General features: G+C 31.8%; 1 protein-coding gene across 2 annotated transcripts in view; it reads left to right on the top strand.

Moving 5' to 3' along the window:
• Positions 1-2819: 2819 nt before the first annotated feature.
• btsz (bitesize) overlaps positions 2820-23307 on the top strand; it is a 62085-nt gene continuing 41597 nt past the window's right edge. For both annotated transcript variants that reach the window (XM_088197864.1, XM_088197863.1), the window contains exons 1-2: positions 2820-2964; positions 19447-20277. In XM_088197864.1, coding sequence (XP_088053990.1) covers positions 19503-20277 — 775 coding nt within the window. In that variant the 5' untranslated portion in view covers positions 2820-2964; positions 19447-19502. The remainder of the gene's footprint in view (positions 2965-19446; positions 20278-23307) is intronic.

Below are 23307 nucleotides of genomic sequence, written 5' to 3'. Positions count from 1 at the left end.
TTAGCGACTTATGTATAATTTGTACAGTAAGTGATATCTGAAAGTGTTCGCACATTTAAACATACGTACAATTGCACTGAGATATATAAATTTATATATAAATAAATACAAAGTTATAATCATAAGTGAAATATATATTATACATATATAAAAGAATATGATTTATGGTTATAAATTATTTGTTATGTTTTAATGTAATCATTCTAAGTTTATTTCGAAATTATTTCTTAAATTATTGAGAATGGATGAAAAATTATAAATTTATATAACTATGATTCTCAATGTTTGTTTTCACTCTTAGCGAATATTAAATATTTTATTTCTGTGATTTATGAACGAGAATTTACATGTACTTAAATAGTGTCTGGTCGCGTTTTTAAGAAACGAATAATTAATATTAAAATACATTCGTACATACGATCCCTGCGTGTATCTATGTGTAAACGAAGCTTTCATTCAATCGAACTGCGTCGTAATACAACTGAATGTTTCACTGTTATTAATAAAAATATATATATACATATATATAAAAATAAACATGCTTTACTTATTATTTACACATTCCGACCGGCTCCTATAAATATAGTATTATAAGAGATACTAAATTGTCATGAATGCAACTTTGTTGATGTGTAGTGTTTAATTTTATTCATGAATTTGAATATGCAGTTTACATGGCTACATACATATGAACATGTTAAGTGAAATTGCTCGATTATGCGACTCAATATAAACTCGATCGAAGTTATAGCAACCCCAGCCATTGCAATTTATCTAAAATGCACGTTAAGCAATGGTGCAGAAGTAGTATAGTAAAACAAAAAATATGTAAACGGGAAATCCACTTACAGCTTATGTTTCAAGATTAGTTGTATCTACTGGCTCATGAAGCCAACGACTGGTTTGTTTTTGTAAAGAGACAGTATTACACGATGCTGCTAACATTCAATAATATAATTTTCATATGCATTAACTTTTGACTTGAAATCAGTTAATTTCAAACATAATCGTTTTTGGATTAAACATGGTTTGATATACGTACATATATAATACAATCTTTATTTTTCATATTTATGTATCTGATTAATTTTTATAATAATTGGTTATATATATTGTACATTTTTTTTGGATATTTATATTGCATCATTTCGAAAAGCAAAAAAAACACACTCTAGTTACTACAGGAGATAAACAGAGATTATAAATATTAACTACTTTTACTAAATTCGCTACACTTTACATAATCTATAAGTAGTCAAAAATAAACTTTTTTTGCCAAATTTTTGTAGCCAGATTCATTAACTCCACAACGAAAAGTAGAGATATTAATAATGCAATATAAAATTAACTTTAAGATCATATAATATTTAACATACTGTAAAATAGCAAATTCTTGAATTTTTTATCGCTGAGATAAAATTTTTTGAGAAGATTTTGTATGCACATCGTCATATTTTGCGATATGGCGTCGAAGATGCTCGGCTTCGTTATACGGAGTGCATGCCACTTTAACAATACTCCTTTTTGTTGGAGAGAATTCAAGAAAATTTTTCAGATATCTCTACAAGAGAGGGTATGGGTCGTAGTGTATTTTTACTAGGATAGTTGGGATATAATTCGTTGCATTCTCAGCATAACCTATTCAATAAAACACTTTTTGCTAAGGGGGTCGATAATCCGTTAATGTTCGGTGATTTTCAGTTGCAAGCTTTAGAGTGCCCTAGAGAATTGCGCTGGTGTCCCTTATTCTTGATTTGAGAACGCTATTCCTGTACGAGCTACCCGGCTTCTTAACGAGCTTGCCAAACACTAATATGTTTTCGGCGATAGCTATGAGGAACTAGAAAAAAAATATGGAATTGTACTTATTTGAAATACTTTTCTGTAAAATACTTGCGGTGAAATACTTTCCCTTTAATATCATATTTTTTAAAATAGTGTAATATCGAAGTGCAGACAACTATGGAGCAATATGCAAGATGCGGCGTCTGACTGTACTTCTTTTTCCGTTTATTTTCCCCTAAGAGATAAGTTGCCTTAGTTTGGACTTGAACTGATACAAATTCTAAAACTATAATTAATTTTATACATATGGAAAAATTGAAATCATATAATTTTACTAGCACACATCAGATGAATTATATTTTCATTGGTAAAACTGTATATCTACCGGTGAAAATGTATTCCGATACGATTTCACTGAAATGATATATTTAAAAAAATATTTTCGTGATAGATATAAGACTGTTTTATTACTTACGAGTTTGTTAGCTGCATTAAATATATCAAAGAGCCGCATGCGGATCGTGAGCCGTCATTTGGCCATGTGTGGTATAGTATTTACTATTTTGTATTTTAATAAGTAGTTTAATACATACTACAAATTTTCATTAGAACTGCTATGAACTGCTTTTGCTTCTGTTCTGAATCATATTGATCCTTCTTTTTGACTCCAGATTCTTCCGTAAAGCTTCAACTCATCGTCTCTTGACTCCCGACTGCAGACTCCGACTCCCCATTCCTATTCTTGAAGTTGGTCTGTTACTCCGTTGTAATGCATTGTGCTAGCGTATGTTATGTTACAACGGTAGATTTAAAATAATGATGTATTATTATAGATTTGCCAACACAGTTGGAATATTCTACCATGATTTTCGACCACACTTGCACAAAATGGCGTCGCACATCTTCCGAGAAAACAAGCACAACGCCACGCCGTGTGATGTCGGCCTCTCGGGCGAACAGGTAGGTAGTGTCGCCGGGACGAAGGTGAGTCGGTGTAGAGCCGGCCGGCGCACTTCATTAGCCGCAGGTAACTCAGTGCCGTGCGGACGCAGGTGGGCGCCGGTTCGCTGCCGACATGCCGCCTACTCTCTGCCGGGTTCCTTCTCCGTTCCGGGCCCCGGACCCTGCGGGATGGAACGGACAGGCCAAGTGAGAGACTGCTCGGCCGGTGCTGCGCAGGTGAGTGCCTAACGCGAACCCATCCTCCGAGTGATCAGGAATGTGCTAAACGGACGTGTTTCTGTGAACTTGTCAACGGAACCAGTCAGCGGTTGAAGAACACAATTGTGGCTCGAGCTCGAGCGCCAAAACCGCTTCACCAGTTCAAAACTGCAACGGAATGCTCTCGTGTTGTCATCGTGTTTCACTCATACATAAACACCAGTGCTCATACATAAATAATTTTTAAAATCTAACGAGAACAACTATGACATATAGAATAAAAAATATATAATATACTATCATCCAGCAATACACTTTTTAAATTACAATGCCATATAGTACGCCAATGTAACAACTTTCGAACTGGAAACTATTATTCAGTGGCTTCCAAATTGTAAATCTCCCGGAAATGACTCTTTTCCTACCGATTACCATCATTTTAAACTCGTCTTTTGCCTGTCTATACTTTCCAAATGCATTGAAGCATTAGTTCTTCGTAAATCCGGTAATAACCCTACGCTTCCTTCTAGTTATCGGTCTATAAATTTACTAGAAATTGCAAAAAAAAGTACGAAAAAATAATGCAAAATATACTACTTGAACACGTTATTCAAAATTTAGTTTCAGATTAGTGAAACATCAGCTTTAACTGAAAAAAACAGAAGCAGTATTGCTAAATATAAGTCGAATAAATTAAATTTATCAGTGACTTTAGTTTAATTAAAAACTATTTTTTGAATTATGGGATATATTGATTTAAAATGAAAAATATTTGTTAAATATCATACCTTAATCTGCATTCCACATGGTTCAATTTTAGGAACCTTGCTATTAATAGTATTTTCAAATGACTTCAGCTATTAAATGAGATTGTCAGCGCCTTGAACGCTTTTCTTTCACGAGTCATCCAGCTTCTCAACGAGCTTGCCAAACACAAGCATGTTTTCGGCGTTAGTTACGAGGAGCGGAAAAAAATGTGGGATATTGCTCATCTATTTTAACTGTGCACCATAACTTTTAATTATATAATTATTGTTTGTATAATCGCCATCGTGAAATAAACAATATAATAGAATTTTCACTGAAAGCTTAAAATTACAAATTAAATTCTTCTTTAAAAATAAAAATATCAGTTTTATTTAATTTTTTTAATTTTATATTATTAAAAAACACATGTATCACTTGCTTCGGGAAAGCATATGTCTAAGGACCGCAGTGCCCGTAAGTCATATAAAAATAATCTTTGTTTCTAGAAATAATTAAATAAACTCTAAATACAGTTACTTACAATAAAAGCGTCACAAGAATATAGAAAAGACTTTCGCTGTGGATAAATTAACTAAAATTAAAATGTATAATAAACATCTAGATTAAAAAATCATTCATTAGGTTTTCGTGAAATTTAAACTATAATAACTAAACTTTTTCTGCCTTAAAAATAAATTTTATGCATGTAATGGTTTTTTTGCTAGTCTAGACATATTACAGTGTAGCTCTCTATATATGTAACTTTTCAAAATTACTTATCTTTGCAAATCAGATTGCTATATAATCTACAGAGATTATCTACTATCAATAACTTAAAAATATATTTTACGATTAGACGTTTTTACATTTTTTGCGAATAATCGAACAGGAAGCTCTAATAGCTACATAACATTATGTAGAAAAAAATCAAAACTGTACGCAAAATTAGCGTATTCGAAAACAACGGGTGGCTAACTCAATAAAGACAAGTTGTCAAATTTTATTATTATGACATATACATCAATAAGTGTCAAAATAATAAAATTGGACAACTTGTCGTTTTTGAGTTCTGCAACGGTTTGGTAATGCGATTCAGTTACTAAGGTAATCTTGTTTAAAAAGTCGTTTCACATATGAGCGAGTGAAATATAATACAAGAGCATTCCACTGAAGGCTTGAATAGAGACAAAAAATATATTCCACTGCAGTTTTACTCAATTATCTTGCTATTCTAGCAACTGCTACAATTGCACTTTTCAACCGTTGCAATCAACTGGTTCTGTAAGCGTGCAGTTTTAAACATATCAGTACTATAAATTGAACTATACAATAAGATAATGTTATAATAATTTATTAAAGTTTATTCAAACTTTCGAGCGACTTTAAAAATAACCTTGTTTCACTTCTTTACGTATTAATTAACTTTTTCTAATTTTCTTGAGACTTTCTCTAGTGTATTTTATATTCATTCAAAAAGGTTTATAGCTACTGATTATTACTGTGCGACATTGAAATGGTAATTAATTAACGAAATTTTAAATATTTATTATTCTGACGCAATATAGAAAATAATGCGTTAAATTTGTAAATGTTTTAGAAATATTGTTACTATGGTTACTTTTTTACAGACGAACGTGAGTCATTATATTGTATTAGTCAGTAAAATATAAGTTAAATTAGATAAATTGAATTTCAATTGCGCATTTTGAACATATACACAAAGTTAAGTTGTTTTTTTTCTTATCAAATATATTTACAAAACATATTTCTCATTTAGTAATACATATATTTATAGACCGCAAAATGTAATACCCTAGCAAAAAAACTAATAAATTAATACCTGATATTTTGCTTCTTCCGCATAATTGAAAATATATTTATCTTGCAAATTTAACGCAATATACGCATTAAAAATTGTCTAAAAAGTAATAATTAAAATTACTTATAGATCTACTAAATTATATCTAACCATAAATGGTTTGTTATGTTCAGTTATGTTTGTGTATTATGTATACATAGTAACTCGTATAAATACATAATACAACTTGAATCATTGTTATAATGAGCCTATGAGTAATAGTCATATGAATCAGTTCTATGCAGTATGCACTTAAAGCATAAATCTAAAATCTGACGTTTAAGATAGTTTTTCTCATATATGGCAAATAAAAATAAAAGCAAGCTTATTTTTGTTGAGCTGTTAGTATTTTAATAGAACAATTTAATATTGCTGGTACTTTAGAAGTGCAAAGTACCAGCCATTTACACATCAGTTATTTATTTCCGTATATTAAATATTGATACGATAAAGCTTGCTTTCTACCAAACCAAAGCAACGAAGGCAGTCGTTAAAACATCACACACAACCATCCTGCAGAACCAGTTGTTGGGTGATCTTTAACAACGTGTCAACCATATTTATTTATGATCTCAACATAAAACTAACGTTTTTCTTTACAAAATACAATTAATAAAATCACTATCGTAATCGATATAGTAATAAAAACAAACGGTGATTTATGTCATGTTTAGTTAGCTTTCTAGGCTTTTCCAAAAATATGAATATGCATCAGAGCGTTTATCATTTAATTGCACAATTTTTTCTAATATTATTCCAGCTAAAGATGAACCGGTATCGAGTTTTATCAGGGTCGCGTTTTGTTTATTAGCATATACAACACTTTCCGTCGATTTTGTCCAATTAAACGAGTTTATTTTTGCGGCGTGTCAAATTGTGATAAATAACCACAGACCCCGGAGGACCCTCGGGTGCTCTGCAAATAAATTCGCAACCGGTTTCCCGCTCCACAGTGGAATAAATAGCTCCAAATTCGAACTCTAACGACTTATTGTGCTCATCTATAACGAATCGTTCCACATTGATCAAATTCTGAAATTCTCAAGCATTTCCTTAATAAATGTGACATTTATCGATTCAGCCATTCATGTTATGGTATATTCACATTCAAAAGTATCTGTTACGATTTGTTAATATAAAACATAACCATTTGTTTTTTGATTAAAGATATACGTGCTTACAATACATGATGATGTCACTCCCAACCATCGAAAAAATCGCAAAAAATTAAAAGAAACATAAATATATTTCAAACTATTTCTAAAATCTTAAATATTAGAAATTTATGTATTTCATAATCGATTATGACGAGTGAGTAATATATTGTTGTATTTTGTAAAAGCAGACAGTATGTTTTTTATATAAAAATCTATCAATACATAAATATACAATATTGTTATAATATTTTTACTTACAATATGTAGTATATATGTAGATATATACAATATTAGCCAAATTATAAAATAAATTTTTTTACTCACGACTTGCTTTACACGTTATACACAGATGTTAATTTAATTAATTATTGGTACAGTTACTTAAATAAAAATGAATTTGAACATTCAATAATACACATTGATATCGGAGGAGAAGGTTCAGTTTCATTGGAAGGTTATGTTAAAGCAAGAGTTATAAAAAGTGATTGCATAATTTGATTTAAATCAAAGAGTGAAAGATTGTATATATGTATATTGAATAAACGGAAATACATATGTAAATTAAATTATTTTTTTTATAATATTGATTTAAAATAATATAATATATTAATATCAGTAATTAGATCCATTTCAAGGTAATAGAACTGTTAAGGAACTATTAGAACTTAACATACATACATAGATATATATATATGGTGGTATGCAATAGGAACATATTTTTTTTATTGCGTTGCACATTTAATATACATAAGTCAAATATTTCTGACCTATTCGGTACAATGCAATGTTAAATCTTTTACGTCAAATATACTTTGTTGATGTATTCATCCACTTCGTATCTAATCTCCGCGTTCTTATCTCTGTTTCTAAATATTCAAACGCGATCCACTTCACAAAATTTGCTTTGAGAGCGCATCGAAGAATCCTTATCGCAAAGAAGACTTATACGTTCGTTCTAGGAAGTCTTAAGTATGTTTAGAAACACACACATAACACTTACATAATAATAATTTAACCCACATGTCAGAACCTACGAAATAAAGGCGAAATGCACGATTCACTTTTACGGATTCGTATCTAACATTGGTAACTTTCTTTATGACTATTTATGATATTATGTGTATTGTGCTGACTGTTACCTTTCTCTTAGATTATGTTGTTTGAAACAGTTATAATCTTTAAATCACGATCTATATATTTTTGTTAATAAATCAAAGAATATCGGCAGTAATCACAGTTATTAGATTATTTAGTTAATTATTAAGTACTCACGAAGAAATTCAGTATTGTTCAGAATTGCAGACATTGCCAAAAAAGTGTACAGTTATGCCAAAATCTGATCACGATTCTCGCGATAGTTTAATGGATATTACACACAAACTACTTCTTTCTTTTTTTATTACCTATACACATTTTCGTCGGTGTTCGAAGAGGAAATAAAGTGAAACGAAAGGTTAAATCAGTTCGGCGCACTTCCAAGGTCTCGAGCATGTATAATATGATTCTTGATGAGATGCTGCGATATTAATTACACTTTTCAACCATAAAGAGAGCTATACAAGAGTTAATGTACTATGAAATTAAATATATATTTTTTAGAGCAAATATTAAAAAAATATATATAATGAATCAGCGTAATCGTGTAGTTTTTTTATATTCCTCAAAAATTACAATTAAATAGCGCGTTAGTACGACAGTTTTAGAAACGCTGATAAGGCCGGTATTCAGCTGACCAGACCGTCTCCAGTCAGCATATTGTGTTGTAGAAGTCAGCACTAATGACAACGACCGATCGCCAATATATTGTAGGAAGACCATTACTCGCGCACAAATGTTGGTACTGATTTTAAATAATATAAAAAAAGCTAAAATGATTGTTCTTATATTTTAGATTAAATTATTTGAGTCAAGATTACCAATTCACATGGTTAAATGTTTTTAAAAATCATTATAAAAATAAGAAGAAATCAAATAACTTTTTGAATAACATTGATATATTATTTACCTTTAGAAAAAAATAATAATACGATTCACAGCAATAACAAATATTTATATAAGTGTGTAATTTTAATTATACTTGGTAAGCTAGATTTTTTTTTTAAGATTAATATATAATATGATAATCACCCAGTTAGTCACAAAGCTAATTTATTCAGAGATTAAACCAAAATAATCAGTAATCGCAAATAAAAAATACGAAGTAGAGCATACAAAAACAATTTATATTGGTTTAGTTATCCTATCCACTTGATGCTAAACTAAATTTTTGTATCGTATATGGCCGGCCTGACCAAAAAGTCGATAGCGAGCTATAAATCTAAATTATTATCTAATATATTTTTATAGGTACTAAAAAAAATATATGTACCTACTGGTATCTGTATTTGACATTATGCTAAACAAAATTATTTTTGCAAAAAAAAAATTTTAGTTCAATAAAATAAACTCCAAAAATAAATGTAGTATTATAAAATGTAATTTTTGTTTGCGATGCTAGTGTAGCGGAAAAGTTCTTGTGTGAAACTTCAGCCTGTTGCCAGTTTGCTTTGCCCGCTGTATCCTAGTGGTTGCATTTGTGTATATCACAAGTTGAATTTGCATAACGCAGAAAAACATTATATGGCTAGGTATAGCCATATAATGTTGTAGGTCATGAATAATCCAAAAAAGACAAAAACGTATAATTTCCATGAGGAATGGGAATGGGAATAAGCCTTTTTTTTCGTCAGACTTGAAAAGAAATTTTGCGGTTTGATATTATTTTCTGCAAAAAATAATGATGAAAGAAAAAGAAGGAAATGTACTTTATATATTGCATGATATAAACCATAGTTTCTTAACCTTTTTACATCCACGGACCACCAAAAAGATCATTAAATGTTTTGTGGACCATCAACATTGGAATAAAATAATAAATATTTATATAATTGATTTTTTATTCAAAACAATTAATTTTGCAACATAATGTGCTGATATAACTATATTAAAGTATATTAAAACGGTCAGGAACAAGAAATATAATTTAAAAATCCATAAAATACAGCATAAAAGTCGATTGCTTATCGAAATAATAAAAATCAATTATTATGAGTTTTCAGTATTATTTATAGATCTTCCAGAATTCCTATAGGGCTATTTAAAACGATTTTTAAATAGCCCTATGCAAATACAAGCGAATACAGAACAGATGTGAAATTAATTTTATTACCTGCGGCCCAACCAAAAATCTTCGCGGACCACCGGTTAAGAAACTATGATATAAACTACACCAAAAATATTTGATGAAGCAACATCCCTATTATAATGTAACCGAGTACTTCAAAGTACCAAAATTTAATGCGTCAGATTTTTATTTATTATTCTTAAATTTCATTTCTAAGTATAGTGAATTAATTGTGTAACTGTAATTGATGTCGCTGAACATGTTATAGTGATTGATACAAATTTATCGCAGGTACAATAAAAATTGTACTGAATTTGCCTAATTGCATTTAACACGCCTCTTATGAATTCCCACATATATTTATATTCCCACAATTTTAAAAATGCGCGGTTACCCTAATCGCGAGCCATTGGCCTCTCGCTTCATCGCGTTTGGCATACAGAACCGCAGGACGAGACTACCTTAACACACATATAATAAAACCGGTGCTTTAGCCACAGCAGAGGTTCAATTCAAGTCCTGTTCAGACCTCGCACTTGCACCTTACATAAGCCGATAGGACCTCGACCATGATTTGCATTTGTAAAAGCGGACACAAAAGGTTCTTCCGAGAGCCAAAACGTCATTTATTTTCAAAGAATCGAACGTAAAATCACTGCAAATTTCCTCACGAGTCACTATTACCATCAAATTGAGTAACGTGTTTTTTTATAACTCGACTATTTCGCAATCGATTCATCATTAAAGTCGAATTGAATCGTCTCACAATTCGTTCTCGATATTAGACGCGAAGAAATCAAACGTAATTAAATAGATTAAACGTTATTTAATATCATCAAGGTTGTATAAATATTTTATATTTTATGCATTTAGGTATAAATGTGTACAAGATACGTACGCAGTTGGAGAAAGTTTAAATTGCAGAGTTATTAAAAGGCACTGAATGCACTTACGCCGGTATAACTTTCAAAAGTTCGATACGAGTCATTTCCGATTAAGTAATACCATCTACCATTTTACAAATTATGGTATATATTATTACATTTAGTATATTATAATAATAACATTAAAGTGGCTTAGGAATTATATTTTTTATGGGTTGATGTTTGTAATTTAAATAAGCAATAATTATATGGCTAATGCTTCAATGTAAAAGAAATTTAATTTATATTAAATATAATTTAATATAATGAGTCATTATACTAATAAAAAACTCAAAGTAATGTGATTATTTTTAATAATAGTTTTATGATTCTAATCCTTTTTAGCATTAATTATTTACAAGATATCAGCGTTAATTTGATATTTTAATTAAAATAGAATATCAAATTCGTATCAATAATCATATTTCACTATATATATTTTATTTTTTCTATATCAGTAAAAAACACTAGATAATTTTTACAGTTGTAAAGACAATTGTAATGCTATGATCTTAAAATTATACATCCAAAGAAATGATTCAAAGTAGTCGTTAAACTAGAAAATTGCCATTCAAATTAAATTTTAATATAACTAGCTGGCTATAAAAGCCAAACGAATTTGGAATAGAACAGTGAATATCAGGATATGTCTGGCAAATTCAGATGTTTAATAACTGATAAAAATAATAATACAATATTAATTAATTTATATTTGGCATTACCTTGCGCTAAGTTTAAATTTAGATAGACATGTGATTAGGTTATATTTACATAAATAAGAAGATAGCTTCTCAGTAAAAATAGATAAAGATCACTAAAAGGTAGCTACCGTAAAATATTATATTTTCTCTTAAAAATATGTTTATTTATTTACGCGATATATCGATATATTGCATTCTGTTGTTTCGACCAATGAAAAATAAGCATTCAAATATAAAACAAAATGGCCGACAGTAGCGTGACAACAGTTGTAAATAATTATTATTTATAAATAAAATTTTGCTATGCGACAATAATTTTCATTAATTCGTTATTTGACTGAATATAAATAATCAGATTGCAAATTAACTAGGTGTGTTATAACTATGAAAATTAAATATATACATAATGTGTTGAGGATTAGAAGAACACATTGATAAAATTAGATAAACAATAATAAAACAAAATTCGTGATGAAATCTTCAAATTTTGAATTCCTGGCGATGGCTCCGAGGCCGAAATGTGAGTTTTTCATTTTATAATACATAAACATTATCATTGATTCCGATTTAATGCACATACACGTTAGATTTAAACGTTTAAAACGTACCTAGGTACGTTTTAAACGTGAACATGTAGTATATACTTAGTACGTATGAAGATTAAGGTTAATGTCGATCAAACCGTATAAATCAGTGATTCCCAAACTTTTTTGGCCCACGACACAGTAAAAGAAATCAAGAATTTTCGCGACACACCTGTTTAGACCAATGTATGAATTTCTAAGAAATGACGAAAAAATTGAATCAGAAATCAAATTTATTTTATAAAATAACTTTATTATCAATATAAATTTTTAAAACACAGAAAGATATTCTTTATCAATGAGTTGGATGTGCTTGCTTTCGTGAGCAAATCAATTCGAATCGTGGTTCGAAATTTGATAAGCATGTACGCATTTCATCATCGATTCTCAGTAGCCCTTTTCTTTTTTTTTGACAGAATTTCAGTCAATGCTGAAAATCCGAACTCGCATAGCTAAGACGAAGAAAATGGTAAAAGGATTTTAACTGCTCTTAAGCTTATCAAAGGATGTGATTTCTGCGAGGAAAGCCAAAATTCATCTAACTTCAGTTCGTTAAATTTCGATTTCAAAAAAATATCGTTGCGCAAATCAATCAGCTGCTCCTCCTCATCGTTTATTAAATTGGTTGCTTTATTGTTTGTGAATGGATTTATTATCCACTCATATTCGTCGAGAGAGAGTGATGGAAAGTAATGCTGGAGAGCTTTTTGCAGTTCAGTGAGAGAAGCGAGAACTTGTGGGACAATTTTAAGCTTTGATTGGGATTCGTTGACGGTTGGAAAGCAATCGAAATCCCGTTTCAAGATCTTGGCCTTCCATCAAACGATTTCAATTTTGATGTTGTTGTGATGATATTCTCGACTGGTCTTTGCAGACAAATCCGAAAGAAATTGAACTTTCAACCACCAAATCACGTCATGGATATCAAATTCAAATCCGTGTTCTGCAACCTCAAGAAACGAAATAACTTCAACTCTGAGATGCACAAGCCGTTTCAAAACTTTTCCTTTCGACATCCATCGAACTTCCGTATGGAAGAGCAGACATTTGTATTCGGAATCCATCGCATCGCATAGTTGACTGAAAATTTGGGACTGAAGTGGTCGAGACTTGATATAATTAACAACCTGGACGACTTGATTCAAAACAATTTGAAGATCTTGAGGCAAGGACTTTGATACGAGCGTTTCTCTATGAATCATACAGTGAACACCAATTATAATCGAATTTTTTGACGTGCCAGAGTTACAAATCCTCTTCTATTTCCCAACATTGATGGGCATCCATCGGTGCAGATACTCAAGCAGTTATTCCAATTTAATTTTGACAGCTCTACGTTTTCATCCACTAACTCAAACATATCTTGTCCTCTCGTCGTACCTTTCAAATCTTTGCAAAATAGAAATTCGTTGACAAATCTATTCTCTCTGATGTACCGAATATAGGCGAGGACTTGAGCTTTTCCACTGATCAGTCAGTTGATTCATCCACTTGAAGAGACCAAAGTTTGTCAGATATTTCGAAATCCTCTCGAATTTGGTTTTGCAAGTCTGCTGACAAGTCTTCGATTCTCCACGATATTGTGTTATTAGAAAATGGAACAGATTTGACTTTAGCTGCAGCTTCAACTCCAAGCAAGGTTTCTACAACTATCGCCAGTGCTGGGGCGATGACTTTTTCGGCTGTTGTGTGAGCTTTTTTATGTTGTGCAACTTTGTAACTGGCAATGAGTCCTTTTTCCGTTGTTAACCTTTTTGATTGCCTGGTTTTTTGAGCTTCTAGATTTTCAAAGTAACTTCGCGGTTTATGCTTGAATGAGTGATGATTCAATTCTAAACGTCTCTTAAGTTTGCTTGGGACAAGAGACTCATTGGATAACTTTGCGTTGCAAATCAAGCATAACGTAATGTCACCAGTTTCAGACTCTTGTCTTAGAAAACCGAATTCAATGTAACTTTCCTGATACTTTTTTTAAATTTAAATATTTTTTGAAAATTTCGCGACACACTTTGGAATCTCTCGCGGCACACTTGTGTGTCGCGGCACATAGTTTGGGAATCACTGGTATAAATGATAATTGTTACAGCAAAATAAATAAGGGTCCGGTATTCGCACACTCGCTAGCTTCGGTACCTCGTAATAAAAAATATTTTTTATTGTATCGACTATAATAAAAATATTAAACAATGATTATAATATAAATATAAATCATAATTTTAATTTGGAGTTCAAAACTTAAAATTAAATTTATTTTATATGAACAGTGTATCAGTCTTTATTTTAATCAAACACAATATTTTGTTAAATTAAAAATATTAAAAAACGATAAATTTATCATATTTATTGAATGATCAAAGCTTTTTATTATCGTTTCAACCGTTTAATTTATAGAATTAAAATATTCATTCAAAGTTATTATTACTGAACAATGTTATCCAAAAATCCATTTTGGAGTTTATTGCACATTGTCAGTATCATCATAACGGATCGTTTCCTTTGAGTTGAATAGTTGGTTCATATAAGGAAAACAGTCAAGTATTGCCTTTTGATGATGTCGGGGCGTTTACCTTTTGGTATTCCCGCGTATTACCATTGTTTATGATTTACGATGTGCTTTATATGCATAAGATGCTTCAATTCATAAAGAAAGCGTCGCCGATTTTAATTGTAATGTAGTTAATGTACTATAAAAGTGCAAGTAAATGTAATTAAGCTTTCAGTTAAATAATATAAAAATCTCAAAATATTAAATCAGTCCATAAATTGTCACAAGACTATTAAACTAGGTTTATTCCTATAATGAGTTATATCTGAGTTTAATGTTGACGAAAGCTATCAGTATTTATCGTTTGATTATGTTTTAACATTTCAAGATGAATTAAGCCATACCTTTTTTACAAAATAAACAAGATTATATTTTTTGAATATTTGTAAAGGTTTAATATGTTTGTTTTAATAATAAATATTTTTTATTGCTTCTACAGTATGCTTGCAGAAATTTAGAGAAAATGTGCAGAATTTAAACAAATTTCTTTTCGTTGCAAAAATAAGTGTTTTAAGCACATTGATAATAATTATGTCGTTTTGCAATTTTATCTTATATACAAATATCGTGGCTCTTTGAAAGCATTTCTGACTAAAGAAATTCTCAATATCGATTTTTTATGTTTCGATAATTCATGGATTGGTTACAGGAAAGCATTGAAAACATTTTTAATACATTTGTACAGCAATTAAAAGATATGTGCTAGACTGCCATATAAAGCAATGGAAAACTTCTCATCAAGTCTCATTATTGTACAGATACATTAGTCATCGTATACTTAAACGAAGAAAACATAATACGTAAGATTCTCCCATGCAATTATGCGTTACAGTAAAAGATTAATGTGTCCATGCAAATTCGTATGATACGCTAAGCTTTTGACGCCGAGCTTTCGATATCAATCTTTCATATAGACAAACGTCGCTTTGTATAATGCACAATACACATCTCTGAGATAAATCTCCCGTTGTGATTTAGTGGCTTTTGTGTTCAAATTTTGGCCCACATACACACACATTATGATTATACAAATTAGAGCCCATCTCGCGTGTCATCTCTGACTGGTGGGAAGTATGGTAATTTTATGGTTGGCAAAATCGGTTTTTTTTTTCGCTCATCGTGAACTTTGAAGTTAGCTAGGGAAATGGCTAATGCATTTATCTTACGCATTGTTCATTTATGAGTAAACACGGGTAATTGTCGGACCGGTAAATTTCCTGTCATAACTGAATGTTTGAATGCGCTTGCTTTGGCGATTCTTTCATTTTGGATTTTTATAAGTTTGTCAGAGGTCGATGACTTTTATTGTTATGTAATCGATGATTTTTGACAGTAATATTTTTTTGCATATAAGGAGTCAATTGTTAAAAAATAATATAAATATATGTATATAATATTACATTGACAAAATATCAATTCATATTGTGCATAGTTTGCGAACTAATATTCAATAATAGTTAGCGGGATTATGTTTTGTTATTGTAAGTATTTGGAAAACATATGTTATTATATATATTTAAAAAAAATATGCATACTTTTAACTAATTTATTTAAAATTTTAGCCTTAAATTATAACTACGATTTTTGGAAATCGAGATTTAGATTTTTTTTTGTATAAAAATCGATTTTCTGCAAAAAATGATAATGATCTTATAATCGTTGGTGTATTTCGATTGTCATATATTTCATGTATGTTTAAAAATATCTATGCTGTTACTGTATTTTTATGTTACCATTGAAGGAATGAAATGAACAAAGCATTTATTTATTTATTTATTTATTTATTAAAATTACAACCATCGTGACCTGACAGGCAAACCTAATGCGTCATGATAGTCAAAAGTACTAATACATCATAATACATACAAATATAAACAAGATAAAACAACAGACACAAATCACCTCAACATGTGTGCATTGTCCCATACGAACTGAACCAAAACTCCATAAGTGCAAGAGAAAATGTCAATATTACTATGGACAGAATTGAGCAGATAAATAGCCATGGCCAGAGAAGAGTTGGCAAGTGCTCCAGTTCTACACTTAACAGGCAAGAATAGTGGACGCGACCGAGAACTATATCCACCTTCAGGAGCCCACATTTGAAGCTGCTCGAGCACTGAAGGATTGTCTACCCTTGCCCTTGAGCAATTTCCAGAAGTGCTTATTTACATAAACACTTCTACGAGTCGACAAAGAAACGTATCCCAGGGCTCCCAAAATAAAAGCACTGGGAAACAAGAACGGATAATACCCGTATTCCTTCAAGTATAAATATCGAAGAAATTTACGTTGTACTTTTTCCAGCTTCAATTCATTACATTGATTCATTACGCCTGGGATCCAAATGATGGAGCTAGTTTCTAGTATGCTGCGGACTAGAGTATCATAAAGAGTGCGCAATACTAAAGTATTCCTGAAGTAACGCGCATTTCTCAAGATAAAACCGAGCATTTTTAAGGATTTGCTATAAGTCTCTGCAATGTGCTGGCTAAATTTCCAACGTTCTTCGAAAGTCACTCCTAAATCCTTAGTTGAAGAAAACCTTTCCAGAAAATATCCGCCTAGATGGTATGAATATTTTGCCGGCGTTAATGACCTTGAAAATGAAATTGTGTGACATTTCTTTACACTGAAAGGCAATTGGTTATAGCAAGCCCATTTCCATATAGAGTTGAGATCCTCCTGTAGGTCGAGGGAATCAGAAATCGAATGCATTTTCTTGTAAATTTTCAAGTCATCTGCATATAATAAAAAATCTGAATGCTCTATTGCTGTGTCTATGTCATTAATGAACAATAAAAACAACAATGGACTCAAATTGGATCCTTGAGGTACTCCAGTAGAGGTCGTATATCGTTCTGAAAAAGAGTTATTATACTTGACGAATTGATATCTATTGGTCAAGTAATTTGAGAATAGATTTATGAGATCTTCAGAAAACCCGAAATTAGATAACTTTTTTACAAGTAAAGCATGGTTAACTTTATCAAATGCTTTTTCAAAATCTGTGTATACGACGTCTACTTGTACACCAGAGTCCAATGATTTTGAAACATAGTTAGACAAAACCATTAGATTAGTGACAGTGGATCGAGATTTACGGAAACCATGTTGTTGGTCGAGAAGCATACACCTGCAATGATTAAAAATGTATTTATGCAAAACAATTTCAAATAATTTTGCAGGTGATGAGATCAAAGCTATTGGCCTGTAATTGTCAATCTGAGATTTGGGACCCTTTTTATGAATCGGAGTGACTTTTGAACATTTCCACAATTCTGGAAAACAAGAGGATCTCAAAATTAAATTAAATATAAATTTTAGAGGCTGTAAAATACCATACCAGAATGTAGTCTGGAATAAAATCTGGTCCCGAGGTAAAAATGGACTTTAGTCTGCTAAATCCATATTTCATATCAACCAGACTAAAGGCTTTGATTGATAACAAAGATGACCATGAACGATGTGTCTCATCGTAATTAGAATTAAACTCTAAATGTGACCCATCATTATGGTATACGGTTTGAAAATACCTAGCAAATCCATCTGCAATCTCTTCAGAACCTTCAAAATTGATGTTGTTCCAACTCATCGATGACAGTAAGGATTGGCCAACGCGTTTTGAGTTAACGAATTTCCAAAATTTTTTCGGATCTAAAATTATCGACTTTTCACAGTCTCCAATATAGTTCCGATTACAATCGAAAATCATCAATTTTGCACGCGATCGCAGAGTACGAAATTCTTCATAGATGAGAGAATTTCGTGTTCGTTTCCAGATTTTTCCAGATTAAAATAATATGTGAGAAATGTTTTGCTCCGTTGCAGATAAATCTCCATTCACTTTATTTTTTAATAATAAAAAGCTGCTTAAGTTGAATTATATATCATGCTAGTCAGTGGCGTAGCTAGGGTATGTGCCGCCCAGGGTGATCTTTAAAATTTCCGCCCCCCCATACATTTTTGAAGGGTCATAAAATCAGCATTTTTTAAAATATTTGGTTATTATTAAGCTCTTGTTATTCTTGTTATTAGTGCATTCAGGGTTAAGAACCACACTAGACGATCTCATCGCGAATATGCCGCCCCCAAGCAAGTGCCGCCCGGGGCGGCCCGCCCCCTCCGCCTAATGCTAGTTTAATTATACAAATAAATTAAGCGTTGTTCATCAACTAAAATACAAATTACTTTTGTTAATGAATTAATATGTGCTATGAGCTTATAATAATCGAAATAAAAATTAGCACTTAACCTTATTAGTTTTATGTGAAGGCATGCCCTTACATTTTATAATTCGAAATATTGATTGTATATGTCATACAAGTTATGAATATAATATACAATGATTAAACATTTAAAAAAGCAAGCATAATAATATAAATTTAGGATGTTCATAAAAAATATAAATTTAATCCATTTAATGTGGGAATAGGATAAAACATTACAAAAAGTAAATGCGCGTGTAAAATTATTTTTTCATACTTATTATTATATACGAAGAAAATAATTTTCTTCTCGTCTCTATTGTTATGAGATTCCCTCTACGCTCAACAATCAATTAAAAGTTCAAGTCCTTTTTCTCGTGGGAATGGAGATCGCTCAATTAATCAATTCTATCGCGTGTAATTTTACATTATGTATTAGCATTACTCCATATGGTCATTTTACGCTCACATTTTCTTGGCAATTTGAGCATAATCGCCTGTTTTGATTATGATAGCATTAAAAATATGTGCATGCACCATTGAACATAATGAAATTGTTTTTGTTGTGTTGCAACATCGTTGTTTTGTAACATCGTATTTTATTGTTGTTTCAGATTGCTTTAAGAAAAATGCGACTGCGAACGAAACGAATCCGATAAATAAGTTCAAGATGCAGAACACCAATAAGGAGCACACCCCTACCAAATCCAAGAAGACGAACAAGAGGAGGAACTCGCGCAAGAAGTCGCTTTCGCCTTCCAATTCTACAGTGGGCCAAGCATTACCAAATGGAAACGCGACGAACAAATCCGAGTGCAAGAGGTCTCTTTCTGAGGGTTCCGTCAAGGCGAAGCACAATAGAAAGAGCAACCTCAAGAGGACTCTGTCTCACCCCTCGACGGATAGTGCGCCGTTCAAAGATGAAGCGAAGAAAGAAGTAGTTTTAGATAGCAACGAATCCGTCCGCGGCAGTCCTACGCCGCAAAACCCGTGCCAAAACAATGTGAATAATTGTGATATTACAAATAGTGCCTTAGAAAATAGTGATAAAAATATGGCTGTACCCGACGCGGGGGCTAGTGTGTCCAGTGTTAGTGTGAAATCCGAGACCGAGGAGGTCAAGAAGGTCGACAAGGGGATTGACGCTCCACCCTCGAATGCTAGCAGTCACAAAGATGCTATAGAAATATTGAACGAAGAGATCCAAGCGAGGTTCAAGGAAGGCATCAAGTCTTTCACGGACCAGTTGGCCGCCGCGGCCACGTTTAAACCAGGTTTTATAAACGCTGAGTTAACGAGGATATTTCAAGAGCAAGCAAGGGAGCCAATGATTAAATTTGCCAGACAGCACATTTCCCAAGAGTTGGGCAATGAGCTGGAGAATCTTCCTGGTGCGGCTGTGAAGAAAGTTCCTGTCAAGAGAAGAAGACGCGTTTCTGAATTAGGTGAGCATTCCATCTATATATTTTTAATAATTTATCGCGTTAGATCAGTGGTTCTTATATATTTTGATGTCACACCTTTAACAATTCCACCCCAACTTTTGAATGAGTTTGCATTTTAAAGGCCATTCATTACTTCAAATTCTTAGCAACATATTTTATAGAGCCTATCATTTAAAGTCAGATAATGATGAAAGTAAGAATATTTATTAAATTAAATTAAGACCATCTTAAACTAACAGATTACAATAATTGTATTATTTTTAATACACAAAAAATATATGTATATATATAAGAAGAGATTTTTATGTTTCAAAAAATAGTTTGATATCTATTTTTTACAGCATTGAAGGTCTTTTTCTATTCAATAATTTGCTTATTAGTTTGTGAGAGTAACAGTAAGTCACAGAAAATATCTAATAAAGATCAAAAGTTGACTGCTTTGAAATTCGTTAATATTTGCATTAAATAAAAATCCAAAGGGCAAAGTCACTTTCTTTAGTTGATATAAAATATTGGCATATCCATATCCAAAATTTTAGAATTTGTGACTTAGTATAACAGATATTTCAAGAAATTGTTGCTTTAGTTGCAACAGGCTTAATCAGCGTTTATCGATTGTGTGCGATTTTTGTTAATTCTAAATGCTTATTAAGTTCCATGTTAGAATTTGCACTTAAAAAACTATGGATTTTCGATTCTGTATTTGCCATTGTATAATTTCTATAATATTTTTTTGATTGAGCTCACAATATTCATTGCAATGATACAGGAAACCCAAATGCGTCACAATAATAAAACATAAGCAATACATTGTATTATTAAAATACACAACAAATATAAAGATCATTACAAAAAAATAAATAATAAGAAAGAGAAAAAAAACATGTAATATTAAAAGTATATTATACAAACCACACCAGCTCCTCGTAGCTGATAATAAATAAAAATGTGTAATGCCAGCGAGCCGGATGGCGATAGGCATAGGTGAGTCGGCTAGGGCGCAATTCCTGGCCTCTGGACGCGATCGTGATTCTCGCAGATGTTCCATCATATGACAAACCTTGTTGAAAGCTTTCTCTAAATCTGTATATACGTATATTCTCGCATCAAAAGATTTTGTCACTGTTGTCGTGAAATATAGATACTCTTTTACTTGCTTAAAATATGCAAGCATGGCTTAAATTTGAGTTTATTATTATTAAATTATTACTCATTATTTCTTGGTTTGGTTGTGAAATTGAATTTTAAAATGATTCCTGTCATTTAAAATACAGTGACTACCAAAGTGACTTACATTAAACGCAGTTTTTTAATTGCAACAATAATTTATCATAATAAAATTGATGTTACTTACTCAAAAACTCTCACTACCAATTCCTATTTTATATAAATTTTTGACTTACATAAGTATTACATAAGTATTGATTTAATTCCCGATTTTATTTTGAAGGGTTGCGAAGTCAGTCTCGCTGCTCCTCTAAAATGTATTTATGATCTGATTCTCAAAACATCATCATTTCCTGATCTATGGAAATGCACAAAAGTCACCCCTATTCATAAAAAGGGTGACAAATTATAAATAAAGAATTATAGACCAGTAGAAGTGTTGTCAGCTCCTGCTAAATTATTTGAAATAATTATTCATAAATATCTCTACAATCACTTTCAGCAAGTTTTATTAGACCAACAGCACGGGTTTCGTCCTGCCCGTTCCACTGTTACTAATCTTCTGTCGTTCACCAAAACGGTGACAACTTCTCTCGATGCCGGAATTCAAGTAGACGTCGTGTATACAGATTTTGAGAAAGCCTTTGACAAAGTTTGTCATACGTTATTATTAAAAAAATTGTCGAAGCTCGGTTGCTCAGATAATTTAACTCGGTTATTTTCGAGTTATTTAAGCAATCGTAGACAGTTTGTAACCTATGGTGGCCGATTGTCAAAAGAATATTTTACCCCTTCGGGGGTTCCTCAAGGATCCAATCTGGGACCTCTGCTTTTTGTGTTATTTATTAATGACATAAATACAGCAATTAAAAATTCAAGTTTTCTTCTGTACGCAGATGATTTAAAATTATATAAATGCATTCGATCTGTTGCGGACTCCTTCTCTCTACAAAGTGATTTAGACTCTCTGTGGAGATGGGCTTCCGTTAACCGTCTGCCCTTTAGTGTCGGAAAGTGCCATACTGTGTCATTTTCTCGATCCCGTTCGCCACCAGCTTATTTCTACCATCTCGGTGGTAACATTTTGACTGGAGAAACTTCCATTAAAGATCTCGGAATCACTTTCGAGAGCAAATGGAGGTTCTCTCTACACATACACGACGTCTGTGATAAATCTTCCAAGATGCTCGGCTTTGTTATGAGGAATGCCTTTCACTTTGACGATCCGTCAGTTATTCGCATCCTCTATGACACCTTAGTTCGTAGCATTCTTGAATCAGGATCTATAATTTGGAATCCCCGAATAGCCAAATATTCCCTTTTAGTAGAAAAATTCAAAAAAGGTATTTAAGATACCTTTACAAAAGGACATTTGGTTATTATCCGTTCTTATATCCCAGCGCATTTATTTTAGGAGCGTTGGGATATGATTTGCTGAATTCTCGCAGAAAGCTGTATGTCGCTAAGCATTTTTTCAAACTACTAAAAGGTGCTGTCGACAATCCAGCTATTCTCGAGGAATTCCAGTTTTGGGTTCCGGAACATTTTCGAGAATCACGATCGAGACCTCTTTTGATGGCAGTTAGGGCTAGGACATCCGCACTTGCCGACTCGCCTATAGCTGTGGCCATACGGCTCCTTAATACGCTGGCATTTAAAATTGAGTTATTTAATGTTAGCTACGAGGATCTGATCCGGTTTATATCTTTTAATTTTAATATTTTATAATTTTTTTTGTTATGTTTAAGTATTGTTATATTTATTTATATATATACGTTTTTTTATGTTTTATAAATTTATAATTTGCTTTCGACCATCGTGGCGCATTGGGGTAACCTGTTAGGCCACGATGGTCTTAATTTA

Source organism: Plectrocnemia conspersa, unplaced genomic scaffold, assembly GCF_051122295.1.
Source record: "Plectrocnemia conspersa isolate PC_06_02 unplaced genomic scaffold, ASM5112229v1 ptg000011l, whole genome shotgun sequence".
Taxonomy (NCBI): Eukaryota; Metazoa; Arthropoda; class Insecta; order Trichoptera; family Polycentropodidae; genus Plectrocnemia; species Plectrocnemia conspersa.
Note: the sequence above shows the minus strand (reverse complement) of the source record. Positions and strands in the feature narration are given on the sequence as shown.